The 26,029-nt window shown below is 32.5% G+C and overlaps 2 protein-coding genes across 4 annotated transcripts in view; both read right to left on the reverse strand.

Moving 5' to 3' along the window:
• LOC127706948 (uncharacterized) overlaps positions 1–8,905 on the reverse strand; it is a 30,594-nt gene extending 21,689 nt beyond the window's left edge. The window contains exon 1 of the mRNA XM_052211670.1: positions 8,232–8,905. Within this exon, the coding sequence (XP_052067630.1) occupies positions 8,232–8,722 (491 nt within the window). The 5' untranslated portion in view covers positions 8,723–8,905. The remainder of the gene's footprint in view (positions 1–8,231) is intronic.
• LOC127706915 (protein SSUH2 homolog) overlaps positions 1–26,029 on the reverse strand; it is a 373,615-nt gene that overhangs the window by 258,728 nt on the left and 88,858 nt on the right. The window lies entirely within an intron of this gene.

A 26,029-nucleotide genomic window follows, 5' to 3' on the forward strand; every position in this document is an offset into this window, starting at 1 on the left:
TGCATGCAACCTTTCCTAACTAACTTGATACGGAAAATGTAATTATATATAATTTTTTTTGAATAACTAGTACTATGGTCTGTCGTTTTGAAACTATTTTTTTTTTTACTAAGTTTTTGAAAAAAGAAATGTCAATGGAAATTAGTTAAAAAGTTCAAAGTGATAAATTAAGTGTTCCGTGTAAAAATGTTTTCGAAAATCTAGTGTGTTCATAATTCATTTATGTAATAATCTTACTTAAATAAATTCGGACCTTCCCTTATCTGATCACCAGCATTGCTAAAGGAATTGTTCCCAGAGGTATTGTGAGTTGACACGTCCAGGTATTCAAGCGATTTCTTGTCGGGCTTTAAAACTCTTATTACACAATTACATATAGCAAGTTCGTGCATCACTTCACCTCTGAGGGTATTGAGAAGTGTACACGGCCGATAACTTGTAACTTTCCATTTTGAAACTATCAGGTGAATATACATCTTTGTCTTGCGTGTCCGATAGTGATATGCTAGTCTTTACTAAACCATAGATATAATAGCCATTATATATATGACTAAACTCATACGCTTGTTTATAAATAACATTTATGGTGTAAAGAACATTTATGAAAATCTAAATAATTCCAAAAAAAGATTTGATAAAATAAAAATATATTTACATATTTTCCAAACGTAAATTGGGGAAAATGTAAGTAATTACTCGTTGTCAATAATTATGGACATTTTGAAACGTACAATACTATATATGCCCTTGAATTTTTACTAGATAACATTTTTGTTCGCTTTGGAGATTCCGTATATCGTCAGGTTATCGGAATTCCAATGGGGACTAACTGTGCACCACTTATTGCGGACCTTTTTTTGTATTGCTATGAGTTACAATTTATGACAAAAATCAGTAAAGACCCATCGAAACAACATCTGATACACAAATTTAATAATACTTTTAGATATTTGGATGATATTTTGGCTCTCAATAATGACGACTTCAGTATGTATACTAAAGAAATTTATCCTGTTGAACTTACTTTAAATAAAGCTAATACTAACAATGACCACTGCCCTTTCCTCGATCTTGATATCTATATCATTAACGGAAAGCTTAATACTAAAATATATGATAAAAGAGATGATTTTTCATTTCCTATCGTTAATTATCCATTTTTAGATGGTGACGTTCCCTTGTCACCATCTTACGGTGTTTATATATCTCAACTTGTACGATTCGCTCGTGTATGTAACAATGTTTTAGATTTTAACGAGAGAAATGTATGTATTACTGAAAAATTATTACACCAGGGTTTTCGATATCACAAACTAGTCAAAACATTTACTAAATTTTATCATCGGTATAAGGACATCATTCGTAAATATAGCTCAACATGCAGACTTCTTATACGTTCAGGTATTTCACATCCAATTTTTTATGGAAATATTCTTTATAAAGCACAAAAATGTCAGTATTCACCTCTGAAACTAACAAAACCTTTAAATAGACTTATTAAGAAGGGATATAGTTACGATACTGTTGTCAGGTCATTAAAGATTGCATATTTTGGCGTTGATATTGATTCACTTATAGGGTCTTTGCATCTGCACTAAACACATTTATTTAAAAACCAGTTGTTGGCATGACACGGGTTATGTTCTTCTCATATATGTTATGATGGTATGATACTAAACCCCTAACGGGAAGGATTGTGCCTGATATTCATATGATGAAGACATAATCTTTCAATCAGTTTAATTGAAGTCTGGAGCTGGCATGTCAGTTAACTGCTAGTAGTCTGTTGTTATTTATGTATTATTGTCATTTTGTTTATTTTCTTTGGTTACATCTTCTGACATCAGACTCGGACTTCTCTTGAACTGAATTTTAATGTGCGTATTGTTATGCGTTTACTTTTCTACATTGGCTAGAGGTATAGGGGGAGGGTTGAGATCTCATAAACATGTTTAACCCCGCCGCATTTTTGCGCCTGTCCCAAGTCAGGAGCCTCTAGCCTTTGTTAGTCTTGTATTATTTTTAATTTTAGTTTCTTGTGTACAATTTGGAGTTTAGTATGGCGTTCATTATCACTGAACTAGTATATATATTTGTTTAGGGGCCAGCTGAAGGACGCCTCCGGGTGCGGGAATTTCTCGCTGCATTGAAGACCTGTTGGTGGCCTTCTGCTGTTGTCTGTTCTGTGGTCGGGTTGTTGTCTCTTTGACACATTCCCCATTTCCATTCTCAATTTTAATATTGATTTAACAAAATGTACGCACTTGTCGATCATTGGATTATACGCCTAGATAGAAGGTTACGGAACTATAGATAGTCGCAATTTAGAATATATACATGTATATTGAATATACGAGAGAAACATCCAAAACCAATCTGATTTAAATACAGGTCGATATCTAAGTGTCTCATAAGTCTATTCTAAGGCTGGATATTTGATCTCTGTTTTTATTATGAATTGTTGTATATATATATTGTTTGATCAAATATGTGACACTATAATAAAATATTTATTTTATTTATTTTATTTATTTTATTTATTTTATTTATTTTATTTATTTATTTTATTTATTTTATTTATTTTATTTATTTTATTTATTTTATTTATTTATATCTAACTTGCTTTGGTTCATCAAAGTTATGCACATAGTAAAATCACAGATTTTTATTTCCATAAGATTATTTTGAACAGTTTAAGAAAGTCGTCATCATCTCAATGGTTGTGTATTATATATAATAATGTAATAATGTAAAAATGGTTCTATTATACCTCATGTCAATTTTCCTGTTCCGACATGCATGTAATATATATGCCACTGGACGTACACTAATGATCCCCAAAAAGCTTATTTGAAGAAATAAAGAAACTTCACTCCGAATTGACTGATAGTAGATGTGTTAACGTCTGGTCAGCTAGAAGGTTGATTTATTTATTTAGTTAGCTTAAAAGGGAGGGGGGATAAACCATTCCTAATATTGCACTTATGCATAAAATATTAAATGAGAGTAATATAAGAGAAAATATAGATACGAAAAGTCGCATATCTGGTAAAAAAAAGTCTCACAGGCAACTATAGAATTTCACGTACACTTGTCATTCTTAATCGAAATAACGGACAGTCATTAAAATACATGCATGTACACTTTGATAAAAAGGGGTGCTGCAGTTGCATATTATTCATCATAAATCTATTTCAAGTATATACTTTCCTGTCATTCTTATAAGTTAACGCAGAGACATGTAACTTTACATCTCTAGTTAACGACAATCAACCATATAAATATTTGAATCTGATGTGACTTACCGTTCATCTCTTTCTTTTTTCATCTTTTTTTTTTTATTTGGGCAGGTACACAAACATTGTTATGTTAGATATACTATTCCCAGGTTGGGGGGGGGGGGGGGGGGGGGGGGGGGGGGTGAAGTATATCGAAAGTTACAAAATAAGAACGTTGTATTTATGAATTTACATGAAGCATTCTGATCTTGGGCGGTATGTTTCTTTTTTTTTTAAGTTCAGTGATTTAAATTGAGAGAAAAAAATATAGTCAGAATTTAAATCGTACCGGCGATTTCCACCTAAGACTCCTCTAAAATCATGAATGCTCATGCTTCACAATCATCAGAATTTTCTTTGCATTGGTACATTCTGTATCGGTAGTGATTTACCTTGACATTTCCGGGTATAACAGAGCTACTTGTATATTACCTGTATGTGGTTAGGTGACGTCCCATGAGGTCTTACGTATACAGGTTCACATTTATAATGGTTTCTGATATTACAAGGTTTTATGACATTCACACTTCTGCATGTTCTGTATACCAAATTCTTATCTTATTTTCAGACCAAACGAGGATATGAATATTTTCCAGGAAAAATATTGAGTATCAAAGTATCAAATTAATTTCGGGATTTTTTTCTTTCTTGGTATTAAATCATAGAAACTTAAAGAAAATACTACTTGTCCGCTTTAGGTGTATTCTTGTCAGTTAAGACTGACATATATGTCTCTGGTATAAAGTGGGTTTATGAATGAATGATAAGTCTTGCAAAGGTACAAGATATAAAGCACATTGAAAATTGATTCCTCCGGTCTGTCTCCATTCAAAAAAGGAAAGTTGACGTTAGATTGATTCTGTTATTTTTTTTAAACATCGTTGGTCAAATAGCTAAAGTATGTATACGTTGTGAGATTTTAAATATTTTAATAAGGCCATTCCCGATTAGGTAAATGTAGATCGCTGTGGACGGACCAACCTATATTAATCATGTAACCGCGATAATTTTCTCTAAACATTGAAATATTCACGGTTAATACCCATGATAATTTGAAAAAGTAAGTACAGTGTTTGGTTTATACGCTCGTTTTCGTGGGCCATTTTTATTTGTAAAATTATTTAATTGAAAGTAATTCAGAATTTCGATGTTACAACAAAATACTCACCTATCTATTTTAAAATTAAGCTTACGCAAAATATAAAAGATATACATGTATATAACGGCGATTCAGGTATTTTGCCACCATATTCCTCCCCAAATAATTAATGTTTTTATCATTCATACGAAATGTTGTTCACACCTGTAACGGTGAACCGTGTTGGCTAAAATTCACTGAGTGAAGATCAAAAGACTAGAATTACAGAATGCTAATCTTTTAATTACCTTGAATTTAACCACGCATTCAACAGGTGGTCACTTAGTGTCACAGTACAATACACATTGTATTTACACAGTACTAGACTGAAGTAAAAGCCTTCAGGTGAGAATACAAACATGCATTTGTAAAACAATATCAGTTATATATGTTTGTTCAAAATATCCGTCGGAAAAAAAATTCACGAAAATATATTCTATTGTATGATTTACTTTTATTACTATAATCATATCAGAAATCCTTTAAATATAAATTGTACATTTTAATTTTGAAAGTTGCACGGCGGATCACTTTACTTTCTTAATTATTAGTTGGTTAATAGCTACGCCAAAAGTCGTCGATGCGCTTTAAATCGCGTTATTAGATGATTAACGAACAAGACTTACAACGAGATTTATTCACTCCCGGCATGCAAAAAGACTTAAACTACGTCACATAAGTCAGGAAGTTGGAATAAATTAAATTATTAATTCCCAATTTTCCTCCTTATTAGTGTTCATATCCAGATAAAACTTGGTAAATATGTTTTTTTATGGTATTATGAACATAATAAGATGAAAAGTAAAAAATCGCGAATTTTCCCTTTAAAGGGCAATTAATCCAATTAACAGTCTATTCACAGTACAGTTCATAGTTCAGTTTATTTATATGTCTTGCATTGATAAATTTTGAAGGCTCACAAATATATTTAATCATGCCACATTCTGTGTGTGTCTGTCCCCAGTCAGGAACCTGTAATTCAGAAGTTGTCATTGGTTGCTGCGACAATGCTGTCTATCATTTTTCTGAGGTATTTGTTTTTTCGTTTATTGTTTTGTACATAAATCAGGTTGTTGGTTTTCTCACTTGAATTGTTTTACATTTAGTCATGCAGTCAGTCTGGGCCTTTTATAGCTTATTACATACAAAATGTATATGGTTTGGGTGTTGCTCAATTTGAAAGCCTATGATGTCAGACCAAAAGTTATTACACGACTTTGATGTCTGGTGGATAGTTATTTCATTCAGACAAGCCAATGTTTAGAGTGATACTTGTAAAAATTGTATGCTTTATCATCTATGAAGCTCAAAAAGGGGGGAATGCCCCCTCCCTCCCCCTCTTAATCCACCTCAGTCATTGGCATTCATACCACATCTTCTAATTCTTATATAGATCTACCTCTTGTTGTATAAAACCATCAGAAGTACAAATGCAATTAAACAGTGCTTTTTAGAAATCAGGTATTATTTGTATTAATGAGTTTTTGTCATCATTTTGACATTAGGTTTGAAATTTCTAGAAAACATTGACTTTATTTCCATTTCTGTGCCCCTTATTTCTGCTATTTTAAAGATTTCAATATTTTTGATATCTTCCTTATAAAAAACACACACTTGATCTACCGTTAATAAATGTTCCCATTTTGTCTCTTGATTTAATTCCTATTTTGAAGAGTTTTAGCTTCTTCAACTATACATTCTATAAGTGAACCAGATAGTACGAGTTGAAAGGCCCAACTTCAGCGGGTTTTCATATGGTTTTTAACTCCTTTCCAATCTGAATCATGTGGCCAGTTGCTTTTAAACAAGAGTGGGTCATGAGTTGGTCAGGGGAATATGGCAGTTAGACAAGTTTTCTTGCTTCCACTGCCTTATCATCATATACCTGTAAGATCGTTGTGGGGCTCATATGGAAGGATCCTATCCTTTTTAGCCCACCTTATTTTAGTACACTTTTAAAACTGATACAAACATCAATCCTGCATGGTTTGGTGCAATATTTCACACAGTTAAAAGTTATAGAAAAACTATTTGTGTCCTCATCAATTACTGAACTGATATACATTACTGACTCCCAATGACGGTCTATACTAATTTTAAAAGCTTCCACAATCAGTCAGGGATACTACAATGTACTTGTACAAGTAATTTTTATTTACTTGAAGAAGTAATATTAATATACTTATATAAGTACAATTGTAGGATACTTATACAAGTGTATTTTATTTACTTGTATAGGTAAATAATTTTTTTGGCTTAGTTATGTCCCTTAGACACTCAGATTTTTTTACTTATATAAGTAAAAAAGTCATCCTATCTTCTTTTCTTGAATTCTTAGGACTTCTTTGCTCTAATAGAATTTTAAATTGTTTGTCCTTTGCAGATGTCTTTACTAATCATGTAAGTGTAATTTCATGGACAATGAAAATCTCATTTGTCTGTTATCTTCAGAACACTGCTCATTTACAAGCCCCCAAGGGGCAATTTTTGAAGGCCTTTGCGCAATCAGTTTCTACATCTCAAAACTTTAGAATTTTTGTGGGATTGTAAAAAAAATTTACTTATACAAGTAAATTTTTGAGATTATTCAAACATTATAATTAACTTATATAAGTATATTTTTTTTACTTCTTCAAGTAAATAAAGATTACTTGTACAAGTAGTACCCTTGACTGATAGTTTTTGAAGAAATAACTTCAACTGGTAGGTTATTTCAATCATTTATAATATGTTGTGAAAAATGTCTTAAACGAAAAGAAGTGTTACATCTAGGGTTCGCTAATTTCCAAGTATGCCCACGGGTATTTGTCCTGATGACAGTAAAAAATCATTAATAAGAATATATCTTCAATTCCTTTTATAATTTTAAAAGCTTGTATCATATCACCTCTTCACCTTCTGTGAGTAAGAGAAGGAAGTTTAAGTACTTTTAATCTTTCTTCATAACCTAAATGTCTTATAAATATCAGGAATATACACAGGGGGGTCTCAACATGGGATTTTGGGTACAGTTGTGCAGCTGGGATTTAAAAAACACCCCCCATTCATATATTGAATAATTGTGAAATCCCTACCTATATATATATTTCACAGCGAAATCATAACCCATTCATATATTTATCAGCTCAAATAGTACCTTTATATGTGTCAATAAGTTTCAGCAGATGTGGAAATTTTTGATGACAAAGAGTTTGGGAAATTCAGTGAAGATCGTTGCACAACAAACTGAAAAATTATGACCCATTGGGTCAATAGACAACTTTCGAATTCGATGCATTTCTGTCAAAAACTCTGGTTTTAGTGAACATCATTCGTGCGTTTAGGGGCATCGTCACTTCCGTTCCAATGTTGAGCAAGTGATTGGAAAACTATAATGCTATATTGCACGAATTATTCAGCAAATTAAATTCTCATAATTGACAATCAGCACTACTGTCATTAGGGAATTGTGATTAAGTACTTACAAAACAAACATTATTTCTAGTTTATCCTGCACAATGACGATCACTAAGACGCTTGATGAACGTTAATAGTGCAGGGATACAGGCGATCCCCTCTATCTGGTAAATGACGTCATAAAGGCGCGCATAATTGACGAGTTTTTTCCGGTGAAGGATGAACTCGAAAGTGGTCTATTACTACCTATTGATATATTTCCTCGGTAAAATTGCACCCCATTGATATATTTGACGTATCAAAAAAGGGACCCATTCCAGCGGCACATATGTATATACCTTCATATAGGAAGAGACCCCCCCGTGGGAATATATCTAACTGTACCTCTACATTATGACACATGTACATTTTCTACTTACAGCTGACATGTGGTTTCCTTAGTTTTATAATTTTTGTCATTCTCTTCACAACTTTTACAATTTTGCAACCAACTTCTGTCATGACTGTCTTTTGGTTCCATTGTATATTCAGCAAATGATTTTGTTTCAATTTCTTTCTTAAATCTAAATAAGGCTGCCGCATCCACATCTTCCATATCTTCACAATTAACAGGTAAAATTTCATTAAGTGTAAATTCAAAGCACTCTTTATCAACTTTCAAATGCAAATCGTTACTTTTACAAAGAGGGAAGTGTTTCTTTAAGTAACGAGTAATGACTTGTTTGTCCCCTTTGAAAAAATCCCTAAAACCCATTTCAAATAAGTCATCTGGTGAGCTTTCTAAAACAGACTCTATATTTAGAAGAGTAAGTTCTTTTTCGTTTGTCCACGAACTTGTACTTTCACCAAGATAAGAACTTTTGGGTGTGTTGCTACTTGGAGAAGATATACATGTTTTCAGAGACGCCATGTCAGCATACTCTCGCGTTACTGTTTTAAAAAAAATCTTCTTCACCCCAGGTTATTTTGAAGTGCTTTTTGGTGTCAGTTTGAGGAGCCGATCTTCATGCTGTTATCACAACTGACGAACTGTACATGTATGTTGGTCTATTTTCTTTCGTTCGTATATTAGGGCAATATAAGTAGAGGGGAAAAAAACGTAAAAATCATTACATTTTTCGCATATCCCTCCATTCTAGGAGCACCATCTGAAATCTGCGAATCTGTAAACAAGGCACCAGACATGGGGTCAATTTCTTTTGAAAGTAATTAATAACATTACTTTGCAAATGTAATTATTTCTTCAATTACTTTTGAAAGGAAAATTTAGATTACTCCTGTTATCAGGTTGAATTTTCGAAAGTTAAAAAAACATTAAAAAAATTTCGAATTAAATATTTTATGGAAGGGCAGACTAAAAAATTTCATAGGTTGAAGACGGATTACCCTAGATTATACACACAAAAAAATCAGATTTTTTTTTAAAGTTATGCACTTGTAAAGTCTGTCGAAAAAGTCGGCAGGATAAAGGCGCTATATTTGGACTCTGACTATGCTGACGAAGGCAAGATATAACAGATACACCAAGATTTAGACAATGTGAAAGTTGTCAAAGATAAAGCATTTCAGGAAATAACGCGTGCTGATTTTGGTTCGGACATAGATGTATAAACCCATACATGGGTTTATACATCTATGGTTCGGAGAACGAGCTGTGTGTTCTTGTGAAGGAAGATTTTTTCTCGAAAAAATACCTATATTGTCTAAATACTCATATGGTCCGACCCGTTAAAAACCAAACGAGTATATAATCATCTGGTTATACACGTGTATGGTCCAAACACTCATATGGTCCGGAACATATATATATAAATTGTACAGCCGGGATTACAAAAAATAAAAGTCTTAAATGGAATGTTTGAGATTTTGAGGATAATTTCTCAATCAATAGCGTTTGTACCTTTTTATCGTTTTTTTTTTTTAAAACAGATACGTTATTCGTTTACCTTTTCTTTGATCTTTTGTTTATATCTTTGTGATAGAAAAGTATGACCTCTTCCGCCTGTATCTGTTTCATTCATAGTTGGTGTCGAACTGTATAGAATGCAACGAAAGTATTTCTCTTGAAAGACTATTTTTGTTTTTTATTGGACTTCTTATATGATCTTATATGAACTTTTGAAGCAAAATACTCTAAAGTGTATTTATGATAAGAGCTATTGTAAGCGAATGAAATCAGTTCAAAACATACTAATTTCTTCATTCTTTTCAATATTATGATAATGTCCTTTGTTATAAAAGAAGGTGGTAAATGCAGCAATGCCATTTTAGATTTCTGGTGTACCGATATGCATGATTGACGTGTACACTTTAATTACTAAAATAAAGAACTCCAACCCGACATTCTGCGGGATTGAAATACATTTATTAGTTTTCAACCCTGTCCCTCAACCAACGGGCTAACTATTTTTCAAGATTCAAGTTTCAAGATTCAAAGTTTTATCATCCTCAGATACAACAGTGTAAAAGAGGTCAATATTCCTTACAAATTGTGTCTCTTTCATGATAGGCTTGAACATAAAACCAAATATTAAATAAACGACACAGTTTAACATAGAACACTATGGGTTTAACATAGAACACTATGGGGAAAACACAGTAAACTTTTTTGTCAGAAAACACAGAAAACATTGTCAAAAATCCAAAAACACATGTACTATCCACACTGATCTGTGTCCACACTAGTACCAATTGAAAAATATATTGATATGAATTTTCCTTGCAAAAACTTTTATTGTAGAATACTATTTTCATATTGAAACATTATAAATGTGCTTGTCAGGGTCGAATTAAAGTATGGCTATCATTCATGTTTCTTCTCTTAGAAATCAACATGAATCAAGACGAGATATATAAACAGAAGCAGACAGGTGCTCTTTATATATTTAAACATTATCAATGTACTTGTCAGGCCCACTCCAAAGTATTGTCGTTATTCATTGTTCAATTCATAGAAATCAAATTCATTTAAGATGTGGTATACAAACGGAAGCAGACTAACCGACGCTCTTTGATGTCTTAGTTCGTAATTAAACATTTAGATAAATGACAGGTAGTGAATCAAGTCAGCACGGTTAGCTATGTTTGTCTAAATTAAGAAATGTTGTCTTTTAAGGGGAAGAACTGCGCAAATGCCATTATACTGTTTTAGCTATTCAATATGAAATGGGCTTTTATTCTTGGATTATGCTTTATATTATTTGGAGTTCATATTTTTGCAGCAGTTGCTCTAGCTAAAACCCAAAAACTAGCGAAAAACAGATTTTTTCGGTTGGCTTTTTTTCTGATCATAAGTGACGCGTGTTTAATGATTGAGTATGCTTGGCATACAATTTTAATGAACACGAACGATTTTTATACTCATGGTGGACATCAAGACCAGTATCTAGTCCTGGTGCATTTTATTCCTGCAGCAATCCAATCTTCTCTCTTGATGATAATCCTTATGTGCCTGCAAAGGTTAAATGCGACATTCAGAACACCAAAACAAATGTTGAAGGTTTTAATGAGTGATATTGCTATAGGACTAGGATTTCTGTTATCACACATTTACTTCCTTATTCGAGGTGTTTTTGAGTTTCTCGACAAAATCCAACTTGTAGAATTTCCATGTGGACCAAAATATAAAACACAGAAACGCTTTCTCCTTTTTGTAGATGTTCCGAATGCCTTATTTGTTGCAGTGATTGCATTCTGTTATGTCGTTGTAATTTTGAGAATATTTCGAAATCGGCGACAGGTAAATGTAATTGGAAACTTATCTGACTTACAAATTCAGCAGGAGAATAAAGCAGTTTTGCGAATGCGCTATAACATGATTACCCTAACCAGTATCATTATCGTAACAGCAGTTTCAATTTTACCCAGAACTCTCTATGGTCTTTATGCCAACTTTACTGACACTATCAATGAGGAAATCGTTAGAGCCACTAACAACTTGCTTTTGCTCAATCCTTTAGTAGATCCCTTCATATATATTTTCAGGATCAAAGAAGTGCGCCGTCAATTGATATGCAGATTTTGGCAAACGAGCGGAACAGCTCTTGCGACAACAGCGATACGACCAGTAAATGCTACTATATCTGGTAACTTGTCTTATGTACCGAAACAACCTACGACCATAACGATATCTAATTAATCTACATATTAGACTTAAAAATGGAAGGAACACTGTATTATGATTTATTGAAATGATATATGACGGAATCAAAAGAAGACAACATACATTAAGAACGATTAAAAAGGATTTTATCATTTTATTTTTGACAAACGGAATGAAATTATTGATAACTGTCGGGTAGGTATTACAATAAACATTGAACATCAGCAAAATTTAAGCTATGATTTTAGCTAAAATATAATTCAAAAATAATATGTAATATGTATAAATGAAACACCATCCAACAAGAACTTAACAAAAACAGAATACCAGCTGCCTGATTTATGGCAAAACATAAGATAAAAACAAATATGACTGATAGCATATAACGACAACAACTGTATTGTGTGTTGTGTTTCTTGTCTGCCTAGACTTTTGAAATTTACATCATGGTAATTTATTGTCAGTTGTTTTGTAACCGTTATTACAACTTCTTAATCATCGATTGTTAGATTCGATTTCCGTATGGACTAGTGAAAGGCACCTAATAGTGAGTGAAGAGAGCAATATATGTATTAGCCCATAAGTCGAACATAAAGTTGAACTCTCTATGTGCAGGGAGAATTTGAAATGTGATGTACGTAACATTACATTATAGTCATTTATTTGAGAACCATAGCTTAACATGTATAGTTTGTGATCTATTAATAATATCTGTACACGCATCTCAAGTAGCGCTGTAGTTCATGTAATAGTATTGACATTAAAAATCTCAATCAAATTATGTTGTTTCTAAGTGTAACGCAGATCACTATATAGATAAAAATGTTTCGGAATGGCAGATCCAAATATAGATAAAATTGAAGGGAGACAAGTTTTTGTTGTTTCCGAATCCCAGTTTTTCTATTGTATAAATGCAATTTGTGCACTTTTGTATGAAACGAAATATTGTTTAAACTAAATAAATCTGAATTAAATGACTCTGTTGGATAATTGTCCCATGGGAAATTACAACACATCTGCTTTTTTCTAAATGAATTTAAACAATATAAAATCATATATATCTCAAATAAATTCAGGTTTATCCTTTTAACACATGTGAGGAAATTTGTTTGAATTTAACGAGAATAACCCAACAAATTCCGCGAAAATATTAAAATAAATCACTACGAAGAGTTCCGTCAGGCAATTTATTTGATATCGACTGACAGCAACAACTAGTTAAGATAAATTTACACAAAGTGAAACATGTCTATATTAAGCAGGACATAAATTTTTTTGGAATATCACCTGGCTTAATACATCTATTTTTGAAGTAATGTTTTTTTGTTTGTTTTTGTTTTAATCTTTGCAAACTTTTTTCTTTTTTCAAACATGAAATGTTCACGGTAGCAACCATTTCATTCCAATACACTGTTAATTTGGAATAGCGACACATCTCTTCATGTTCGGTAAACATCAAGTAAACGCATATATTTATCCAGTTGAACTAACTTTAAATAAAGTTAATGCTAACAATGAACAGTGCTCTTTCCTGGATCTTGATGTCTATATCTCTCACGGGGAGCTTAATGTACCAAGTCAAGTGCTTGTAATTCAGTGGTTGTCGTTTGTTGCTGTATATCATATTTGTTTTTCGTTCATTATTTTGTACATTAATCAGGCCACTAGTTTTCTTGTTTGAATTGTTTTAACGTTGCGCACGATGTCCCTACAACACGACGTTACACCAAAAATGCGACGTCAAAGAATGTTTTCTGAAATTTTGACGTCGATTAATTAAATTAAGTTTCATTCGGGTTTTTATGTTGTTGGTTGATTCTGTCTCTGTTTTGGGATGTCTTTTTACCATGAATTACCTCAAGTTGTGGAGATGTACATTTTAAAATTTAGTAATCTTCTCCTGGATCGTCCGTAAAAACGGCTAATATAATCCCGGGTTGTATTATTTAAATGAAATAGTTTTCGTCGCTGTTTGCGATTAGTCTTTCAGTTACCTCCGTTTCATGTACAAGTTTATATTGACGAAAATGTCCGGCTTCGATAGTACAGGGATTAGTTTCAGTACGACATTTATAACATGGGTAGCAGGACAAGTCGCAAACTAAAACATTTCGAGGACTTTTACTTTTAATTTGGTGAATGCACCTTACTGAAGGGACGACTTTAAATGATCTACATCTATTTCGTGGCATTTCAACAACATAACGAAAAATTCGCCTTTTACATATAGACGACTGTCTTGGTGTCTCTAAATTTTCTTTGCAAAAGTTGTACATATCATTGACATTCTGAATCAAACATTTGCCTCTTTCAAGAATAAATCGCTAAAAGCTAAAAACGATTCATAAAAATAGCAAAATTTATTCTGTGTCGAATCTATGTTCTGAGTCTGTCAACATTCACCATTATTTTTTTCGACAGCCTTCAATATCTTTTTCCAAATGTCACCACACGATTTGTTTTAATTATCAGGAACATTGAATTGAAACAAATTTAGCACCTGTACTACAACGTCAGAAATAAGCGTTTTTAGGATTTTTCGACGTTTTCAGACATTGGGACAAAATGACTACCGTTTTGTAATGTTTCGTAGCATTTTATTCCTTTCAGACCCAAACATGTAGTTAATAAAAAAAGAATCTAGACATTTTGTACTTTTCGAGTATCTAATTTTGTTTTGATAAATTATAAATTACTTATTGAAATATCAGGTAAAAAAACCGCATTAATTGCTTTGACAAATGAAATATTAACATGGACAAAATGACTACCGCTTGAAAAACGTCTGTAAAGAGAAGATTTTATAGAATCTACTTTTTTTGAACTCACGAACAATGAGGCAAATATTTGTACTTTCGGTAGATGTTAATATTATCTTACTTTTTTAAGACACTTTCTGCTATATCTACTTATAAAAATCACTTTCAGACGTTGAGTCAACGAAAAACGTCGTTGGACATTTTTCTTTTTCCAGCTTAATATGCAGCAGCCGAGTCAAATGAAATTTGAAAAACAAACAGCTTCAATGTCACAAAAAACCGACACATGTCGTTGTTCCCGCCAAGTTTCAGGAAGATCAGAGAATAAGAAATAGGGGCACTTTACATAAGAGTTAAAACAGTTGTTCAAAAATGTAACGTTGGACATCCGTTTATTTCACGTAGCTTTGTTGTTTTAATCCTCAGATATACTAGATATTACTAAGCATATGACCAAGAGCTATAAGTACATAATTAAAAACATATACTGAATTTGTTTTTCTAGTGGTAAGTGTTTGCTAACATTTTTTGTTTTTGTTTTGCAGAGGAAATTTCGAAGATTCTCTTTTAAATCCTAGGGGTTGTAGGAAAAGCGTGCGCAACGTTTTTACATTTGTCATTACGGGGACCTCAGTGGATGACAATGCGGTACGAGTTTTGCTCATTGTTGAAGACCGTTCGGTGACCTATATTAGTTGATTTCTATGTCATTTGGTCTCGTGTGGACAGTTGTCTCATTGGCATAGTTTAGAACTGTCAATTTGTTAATTAGAATTACATTACGTATAATTCTGAAATGTTATATGCATATATATGTATTCGAAAATTAACAAATGGCGTAATATCAATATTGGGTTTTAATGAAACCATGAAAGATTGTGGAATTCTAAAAGCCAAGTTTATTAATATTACAAGTTTAATTCAACTAAATATTTTGCTACCGTAAAATTGAGCTTTTATAACAATGCAAGTGGTAATTTAATAGATGCTGTCTTTAGTTACAAGTGTATACCTATTTGGTACAAAAAGTCAGGCATGTAGTTTGTCTATTTGGTAAGAAAAAAAAAACATACACATAGTTGGTCGATATAGAACGAAATTCACTACTTATAGCATAAAAAATAATGAGAGGTGGTATAATTGCCAATGAGAAAACTATTCAAAGTTCAAATGAAGTGGATGTCAGTAATTATAGGCAATTATTTCAGCAATGAGAAAAACCAATACCATAAAGTCGGATTTAAAAGGCCCCACCATGAAAAATATGAAACAATTCAATTGAGAAAACTAACGGCCTTATTTATAGTAGGTCTAATATAGTATACAAATCGGCATACACATATGTCTTTTAAATAGTAAAAAATGGTCTTGGCGAAAATATTTATAATATGAAATGGTTTTAGTCATGGAACGCAGTGAATAATGAAAAATTGTTATGATACGACATTACCATAAATAATTTCTTCCTGATAGATACTTTGATCAATTGTTAAAGGCTTCCGCTGATTGGATACATAGGATAACAGAATTTAAGGGCAAATAATAACCTTTCCGTACAGACTAGACTTTCAACTGCAGATGAAAAAGATTTGTTTTCAATAGCACGTCAAGCCAGTAGAAACTCATATCATAGTAGAACATTATTATGCCATTGATGTACAGGTACAGTCCAACACAATGCCGTACCAACTTACAACAGCTGAGAATTTATCTCTTTACAAATAGGTACGCAATCTCTGGTTTTGACAATCATTTGTGTTTAGCAACATATTTCTTATTTTGAAAATAAAGTATAAATTACCATCAAATACACTAGAAAATAAAAAAAAAAATCCAAAAGCGGCACATGAGTTACTTGAATTTCGCATATATATCGTTTTGTAATTTCTATTTAATATATATGTATATAAAACTGCCCTTTAAGCATCTATTATATATATATATATCGATTTATACGTAACACTCATGCATATTCAAATTTTACGGATTTCATTATGGCGGGTGTGCTACTTATACAAAATTGCTCCTAAAGAGTTATAAGGAAAAGACGACTAAAATCGACTCTGCATAAGTTTTAAGGTCACCGTCACAAATTGTCTGACCAATACGATGTGTCGGTGTCTCAACTCACTAGTGACATGTTTTCGCGGTCTTAGATCTTTAGATACTTAGTACCAGAATAGTCGTCTAACTTGTATTTTCACCAATTGTGTCCTTTTCCCCCATGTGACATTTAGTCTCGAGTGTTAAATTTTATTGCATAGCAGGAGACGGTTACCATGTCAACGAACCCGGCCTCGCTCTTTTTGCTAGTGAGTCGAAACACAGACATTTTGTATCCTATTTGTGAATGTGAATAATTATTGTAATTTGTATAATTCATAATAAAATATTATTTACACTAAGGCACTGACCACTCATTTTTGTTTTGTTCGGGGCATGAGAAGAATGGTCAGTTCCTTGTCATTAAAACTGTTTTGTGCCCTTCCATATTTCTGACTTGCTTAATGTGGGTTAGGGGACGTTAGTTTCTAGATTATAATTCAACGCACTTTTTTATTGAAATGTAATCTTCTTTAAAAATATTCATGATACTGGTTAGTTAAGACAGTAGTTTACCGATGTTCGAAACTCTTCAATCGATTAAAAAGAAAAATCAAGGTAAAACCCAAAAAAGAGCTATATCGGTTGCTTCGACAGAGTAAGTGTCTCATGCCAAAAATTCATCTCGCGCCATGTGAATCCACACGCAGTCAAAATGTCGCAATCGGTAAATTACTAATAAGACTTCTAGTTTGGTATCGAAAGACCTTAGAAAACAAAAATATGTCGCCAGTGAGTCGAAACACAGAAATTTCGTATCGATCAACAAATTCGTGATGGTGACATTAAAATTATGTTGTATCGATTCCATTCGTTTCCCCACAATCCTGTTTGAACAGTTCTTATGTTAGGAGCACACCCGGGAGTTCGTATAGTTGAAACCTCCACGAACGTAACTTATCAATTAAGATATGTTTATGATGCCGTAGAGGGTACAAAAATGTTACTGCTGAGATTGAAAGTTAACAATTAGAAAGTTGAAATCATCACGATTGTCATAAATTCTAGTTTGAATTGTCAATCTATGTAATTATCAAGGAAAAGATCAAGACTTGAAGCGGACCTTCTACGTTCGGTAGTATCCTTTATATCAAGTCCACTGGGATTTATGAGATGTAAACACTCATTGAAATGTTTGTTATTGAATATCAGGACATCATCAATATATCAAAAGAGAGGCGATAGATACCAAAGGGACTCAATATATGTTTTTCCTTTTTGTCTTTGAAAAGGTTCTGTTTGAATCTTGCTTCATCAAAGAACAAAAATAAACGGTCAGTAGTGGTGCACTATTAGTACCAATTGGAATACCGACTGTATTTGTTGTAAGATTATTCATGACCCAAAACAGGGAAATTGTATGCTAGTTTTTCTTTTTTGTACAAAAAGGCTCTGTAAAATGAGAGTTTATAATTGATCTTTCAATTAACATTGGGAATAGTAGTGTAAATCGTAGAAAAATTAGTGGTTTTGATATTACTGCATTATTGTACAGATTGTGATTGAAGATTTTGGAGAAGATCTTTTAAAATTATAAGAATCCACATCTCATTGACACCGCTGGTTTAATATACCTCATCACAATATTAATATTTACGAATGCCATCGTTTACTACAGAAAAAATGGAAAACGAATTTTAGAAATTTATTAAGTCGAATATCTTGTTTACCCGGCTATATATTGTTTGAAGGTATTGTGACTCTTTCTAGGAAGAATAAAAAGAAGCTGGCATCCTCCTTTAACCTCACTTTCCGCTATGTTGATGTCCTCTCATTAATAATTCTAAGTTTTGGTGATTATGTTAAACGCGTCTATCTTTTAAAATTAGAAATAGAGGATACACCAGCTAGTTAAGTCTGCCTCATATCTTGACTCATATCTAGAAATTAACAATGAGGATCGGTTGTGAACAAAAACTTTACGACAAAAAAGATGAGTTCAGCTTCCCAATTGTGAACTTTCCATTTCTATGTTCCAACAGCGCCTGCATATGGAGTATATATCTCCCAGTTATTAAGATATTTCAGAGCTGGCCTTTCGTATCATGGTTTCCTTGACAGAGGGTTGCTACTTACAAGAAAGGTATGAAACCAAGAGTTCAAAGTGGTGAAGTTGAAGTCACCCCTTCGCAAATCTTAAGGTCGACCTCACAGAATTAGGTTAACCGTCATGGAATAACCGTTTCACAGATGACGACGGATATGTTCCAATCGTCGTAACCTCAATTCCGTCCTCCTTTCCCCCCGAATGTGACCTACCGAATAAGACTTATCACCGGATTTGTATTTACACGAGTAACACGACGGATGCCACATGTGAAGCGGGATCTGCTTATCCTTCCGGAGCACTTGAGATCACTCCGTGTTGCTCAGTCTTTGGTTTTCTATGTTGTGTTTTGTGTGCCATTCTGTGTCTTTTGATCATTTTCGTTTTTGCCATGGCGTTGTCAGTATATTTCCGACTTTTCAGTTTGAATATCCCTTTTGCCTCTGTCTTATGTATCCAGTTTAAAGATGGCAAATTTTCAGGGTATAATCTCTCAGTTGTCATTTTCTTATGATTAATCATATACTTTTCTAAAATTCACTGCTGATAAATTAAGAAACTATTCAGAAACTAGGTTTCCAGCTCTTAGGTTAAGTTGACCTTATATAAGTCTATTGTTTAAGGTCCTTTTTCATCATATAGCTTCTGGCGATTTTACGTATTTGTACATCCTTGGTTTTTAAATGATTGGGATTAAATGTTCCTGCAACACACCCTGTAACAAAAAGTTTCCTGTTAGCGTGTCGAATGTGCAAATTCCTGCACAGATGACAAAAAACTTCCTGGTCTAAATGTACAGAATGTTTATATACAGTTCATCATATGACGTATTTGAAATGGGTTTTACCTTTTCATAAGGGTATAAACAAAATAATACTCATTACTTAAAGAAACACTTCCCGCTAAAAGACGAGAATAAGTGCTTTGAATTTACACTTTAAATTTAATACAGAAATTTGAACAAAAGCATTTGCAGAATTTAACAGAACGAAAACGCATCCACAGCAGTACTTGGCTACAAAATTGTAAAATTTCTGAAGAGAACAACAAAAACTTATAAAACAAAAGGAAACTAGATGTAAGCAGCAAATATACAAAAATATGTAGAGTTTACAGTGAATATATAGGCAGTCATGCAGTAGCTCGAGACTGTTGACAGAAAACGACATGTTTACATTTAGGACATCAAAATACCACTTGTGTGTGTTTCAGCAATATGCAAAATAATTATGGCCGGAAGGTATATGAGTATGATGGGATAACATTTATATCTTACATGGCAAGACTCGTTTAGTTTGCTGCGAATTTGCCCTTTTCTTAAATTCATGCAAAGTATAAAATATAAAAGGGAATTTAGTAACCAAATCAATGCGTATTGTTCCTTTGCTTTTGTCCATTATATCTATAGATGTTTTGACGTCCTCTTCCTCTACTTATTATTTTAATATAGTTACCCGTCTCAACCGGGCGTACGTGCATGATCTGTCCGGTTTTGTATGCATTTTCAACAATCTTGTCAGTTTTTATATAATTTATAAAGGTTTGTATCAGCAATGTCTTGGATGAGTTCTAAAATCAGTGCTGATCAACTATATTCTTATTTAATGAATTATGCCTTTGGAAATATAAATGATATGGAAAATTGCACTGTAAGCCATCTAAATCCTATACTTCGTGTAGTATTTTTATGAACTTTACACCAAAGGAGCATCTCGACAAAGTCTTATACCAGTTCGAAAACCAGCGGAGATCAAATATTTTTTCATAGAACTATGGCACTAGGAAGCGTAAATTCTATGAAAAAGTAGAATATTTTGCAATCTTAAGGTTACTTATCTAGTCCGAATTGTATACCATTTATACCAAAGGATAAACACACTTGCCAGGTTCACAATGAAGTATGGTCAACATTGATTTGTCATATCTCAGAATGTAACAACGAATAAGAAATTTCCACACCAGCAGACAGGTGGTAATTACATTCATGGTAAACAGAAAAGTATTCAAATGAACATGATTGGCTTTTTTCTATATAGAGAAATCTTGTCTTTTTGAGAAGAAAAATGTGGAAACGTTATTACGCTTTTTAAGCTATTCAACATGAAATGGGCTTTTATTCTGGCATTATGCATTACATTATTTTTGCAGCAGTTGCTTAAGCTAAAACCATAAAACCTGCGAAAAACGGATTTTTTCGGTTGGCTTTTTTTCTGATCATAAGTGACACCTGTTTGATGATTTAGTATGCGTGGCATATAATTATAATCAACACGAACGATCATTACACTGATGGTGCACATCAAGACCAGTGTCTAGTTTTGATGACAATCCTTATGTGCCTGCAAAGGTTAAATGCGACATTCAGAACACCAAAACAAATGTTGACGGTTTTAAGGAGTGATATTGCTATAGGACTAGGATTTCTGTTTCCAAACATTTACTTTTTATGTCGTTGTATTTTCATGTTTTTTTACCACATCCAACGTGTTCAATTTCTATGTGTACCAAAATATAGCACGCAGAAACGTTTTGTTCTTTATGTAGATGTTCCGAGTGCCTTATTTGTTGCCGTGATTGCTTTCTGATATGTTGCTATTATTTTTGAGAATATTTCAGAATCGACAACTGGTAAATGTTATCGGAAATGTGACTGACTTTCAACTTCAGCAGAAAAAGAAAGCAGCATTGCGAATACGCTATAACATTGTTTCTCAGTTGTATCATCATCGTAAAATCATGTTCAATTTTACCGAGAACTATTTATGGTCTTTATACTAACTTGACTGGTGCTTTCAATGAGGAAATCGTTATAGTCATGAACAATTTGCTTTTGCTTAATCCTTCGGTAAACCCCTTCATATATATTTTCTGTACCAAAGAAGTCCGCCGTCAATTGAAATGCAGATGTTGCCAATCGATCCGAACGACTCTTTCGACAACAGTAATATAACTAGACGAAATTGATTAAATTATTGAAACAAATAGCTGTGCGGTAGGTAAAAAAATAAAAATTGGATATCAATAAAATTTTAGCTATATTTTTTTTACATTATAAGTAAAAGATGATAAGACGTATTGTTTCAAGAACACACTACCCAAATCTATTACAGAATCTTGAAGACAAAATAAGATCTTCAACAATAAGCAAAAAATTGATGCTCAATAGCTCTAGGTTTGAATCTAGAAATATTTTAATAATCAAATTGATATTCTAAAAAAATGTCATATTAACATTGTTTTTCTAAAGTTTAACATTTAAATTTTAACTGAAATAATAAAGACTTTGAAACAAGATCCACAGTTAATAGTACACCAGTCGGTTTGGATTAAACTTTGTAGTATAAGTGTCGTGTGTTTATGAAAGTACTTCCATCAGATTGAATGAAAGGAAATATAATTAAAGGAAACGAAGAAAAAGAGTGGGAAGATATCGAGAAGATAATTTAACGTTAACAGTAAAAAGAAACCAGACAACACTTTAGCCAAAACAGTGTGTGAACAGATGAAGCAGGAAAAATAGAAACGTAACTCTTCTTGTGATTAAGGTAACAAAATAAATGTTTATTATCTTCGGTAGCCATACAAAGAGTTATTCCGAAACCACTTTCTTTTTTAGAAATACATTGTACTATCTGTTAAACTGTGTTAGTTGAAATATACATGGACATGTTTTTGTCTTGTTTTCATTATTTAATAAGATAAATGCATTAGAACCTTGTTATACTGATGTTTAAAAAAAATTTGCTGCAAACTAATAAAACAAATACAAAAAAAAAACAGGTGTACAAGAATTAAGCTCAATGTATAGACCAATTTTCATAGTGTTTCTCATAGTACTAAGCATAGTACAATTTCGAGAAATCTACCCTTTTCCCACGAAAATTTTTAGAGCACGCCACTGTCACGGGAATAATCCTTTTTTTGCGAATATAACGATTTAAACATACTTCTGTTCAGATAAACAAAAACGGAAAATATGTTTACAAGAATGAATATTCCTAAAAATTAATTGTAAGACAGGGTTTGATTTTTGTACACAATATCGATGTATTTAATAAAGGCAACAGTAGTATACCGCTGTTCGAAACTCATAAATCGATTGACAAAAAAAAACAAATCCGGGTTACAAACTAAAACTGAGGGAAACACATCAAATATAAGAGGAGAACTACGACACAACAGAAACACAACATTAAAATGTAACACACACAGAAACGAACTATAATATAACAGTGGCCATTTTCCTGACTTGGTAAAGGACATTTTAAGAAAAAAATGGTGGGTTGAACCTGGTTTTGTGGCTAGCCAAACCTCCCGCTTTTATGGCAATGTTAAATATAACATTAAAATGACAACATTACATGACAGGACTACAATACAAAGAAATGGGAGAACATATAGGACAGAGAAACATACGAATAATAGCTAACAAAAGGTATCAGGTTTAAAATTTAAGACGCGCGTTTCGTCCACACAAGACTAACCAGTGACGCTCAGATCAATAAGTTCGAAAGCCAAAACAAGTATAAAGTTGAAGAGCATTGAGGACCAAAAGTTCCAAAAAGTAGTGCCAAATACGTCTAAGGTTATATGTCTGGGATAAGAAAATCCTTAGTATTAGAATAATTCATACTTTTGCAAACAGTAAATTTATACAAATGACTATATAATGGATATACATGATAACACCGAAGTGGTGACTAACTTCAGAATAAAAACGGATACATAAAACAATATAAACCAGCGCATAAAAATTCACAGCCGAGTTAGCATAAGAGATCAACGCAAAAAAAAAAGGTGACGTCACATTTGAATTTCTGAAATTTCCCCAAAATAGGATAGAATTAGGATAGAATTCAAGATTTGGTTTAAAATACTCATATAACATTTATTAATAACAATGAAAATTACAATAATAATTAATATAAAATGTGGTAGTAATTAGATAATTAAAAGTATTATCTAGCTATGTCGGTGTTTCTTCTAAATCAAACTGTAAACCAAATATATCGTATAAATTTAGTTGACCCAAACTAAAATCTAATAATGAACTGGCTGATTAATTATCTTTACCATAACACACGAATACAACAGAAAAAAATAAGTTTTAAAACTACAAACGATAAGACATTTGACAAAATCCGATGAGAATAACAAATATAACATCAAAACTAAATACATGAATTTTGGATAGAAAAGTACCGTGACACGTCTTATAGCAATGCGAATTCACACTCAGCAAAACAGTCACAATCGGGAATAAGTCACGTTCGGTTATAAAAAGATCATATGTGTTAGCATTACATATTTATATCAAAAAGGTCCGTTTGAACTTAAAACAAAACTTCTATAGCCTGCTGTTTTTAGTATGTGTTATATCAAGAGGAATATGATAACAGTATATGGTAGTTTTATTTCTATTTTTATTTTTTTCCTTTTTTACTATTTACCGTCACTTTTTATAATGAAACTATCAGTAACGTCCCCACAGAGAACAGACAAAACAATTAAGAGTTCAACATGTTCAATTTGTCACTGTTTGCAGGGGAGGTAATTTTGTGATTTTTAATTTTCCACTTGAAAGGAAGACAACATCACAGAAAACTAAATACTGAGCAACACGCAGGGTATACTTCAATGAGACAACAACTCAACGACACAAAAAGGCATTCTCAATAAGCAAGTCTAACGCTCTACATCTCCTACAATATCAAAGTGTTTAACTTATAGACTTGTTAGTTATGTCAATACGATTTTTGGTGCTGATGTTAAAATCTAGAAAACATAGATAATCAATCATTATAGTTACCTGTATGGGTGTGTAAGATAATGTTAAGATGATTTTGTTAAACAATAAAAAAATAACAATATATTCCACAGTACATAGACGAGGATCCAGCAAAAAAAAAAATCTTTATTTGTATCATTATTATTATGATAAAAGATTGCTTTGTTATATGTGAGTGATAGATTATGAGTAAAATCGTTGTTCCTCCATTTCTTACTATTTGATTACAAAACTATTTTAAAGGGCTACAAGAAATATCTGCAAAAAAATTAAAATAAATTAATGAAAAAATACATCAATCAAATCACATCCGAGTCCGAGTTGTTACTTGAAGGTTTACATAAATCTTTGTTCAAAATGTTTGTTCGTTTATTTGATATTTGGTTAAAATGAGCTTTTCATGTCGGGACTTTTTATAGCTTGCTATACTGCATTGGGTTTGTTCATTGTTGAAGGCCGTACGGTGACTTGTTGTTGAAAACTTCTACGTCATTTGGTCTCTGATTGATAGTTGTCTCTTGGCAATCAAACCACACCTCCTTATTTTATATTACGCATACAAAAAGTTTCTAGAATAGAAAAAAGTGTAGCTCTTAATTCTAATAAATCATCCCTTCGAAAATTTTACGGACGACATCACGATTTGGTTGACCGTTAGGGATTATTTGTTTCACAGATGAAGACGGATATGTTCCAATTGTCGTAACCACAATCCCGTCCTCTTTTCCCCGAATGTGACCTACAGAATTAGACTTATCACCTGGTTTGTACATACATGAATAACACGTCGGGTGCCACATGTGGAGTAGGATCTCCTTATCCGTCCAGTTCCCCTGAGATCACAACCGGTGTTTTGATGGTGTTAGTGTTACTCGGTCTTTGTTTTCTATGTTGTGTTTGTATTCTGTTGTTTGTCATTGTATCTGTTTCGTTGTTTTGTCATGGCGTTGTCAATATAAGAATATGTGGTATGATTGCCTCCAGAGACCAGATGACATAGAAGTTTACAACTATAGGCCACCATACGGTCTTCAACAATGAGCAAAACCCATACATCATAGTTTATTTTCAACTGAGTTAGAATGTTCTTTTGGTATCTTTTGCCTTTCTTTTATAAAAGGCTAGATTATTTGTGAACTTGAAAGCTACAAAAAAGTAGTATGATATAATAGCGTTTTATGGTCTTTCTTGGCTGGTCATTTTAATGAAATGACAAACCTTAGATAATATTCATACCCCTATAAAATAAAAGTTATCCACATTCCATCTATATTGTGTTCCATAAAACCCGATATAATTTCCATACACCTTTTAAGCGAATATCATGCAGTTTAACAAATTATAAAAATGGTGCTTGTATAAATTTCTCTCCTTGTCTTGACGACTTCTATGAAAATTGCTCATTCAATATAAATCTT

This window comes from Mytilus californianus, unplaced genomic scaffold (genome assembly GCF_021869535.1).
Source record: "Mytilus californianus isolate M0D057914Y unplaced genomic scaffold, xbMytCali1.0.p SCAF_1, whole genome shotgun sequence".
Taxonomy (NCBI): domain Eukaryota; kingdom Metazoa; phylum Mollusca; class Bivalvia; order Mytilida; family Mytilidae; genus Mytilus; species Mytilus californianus.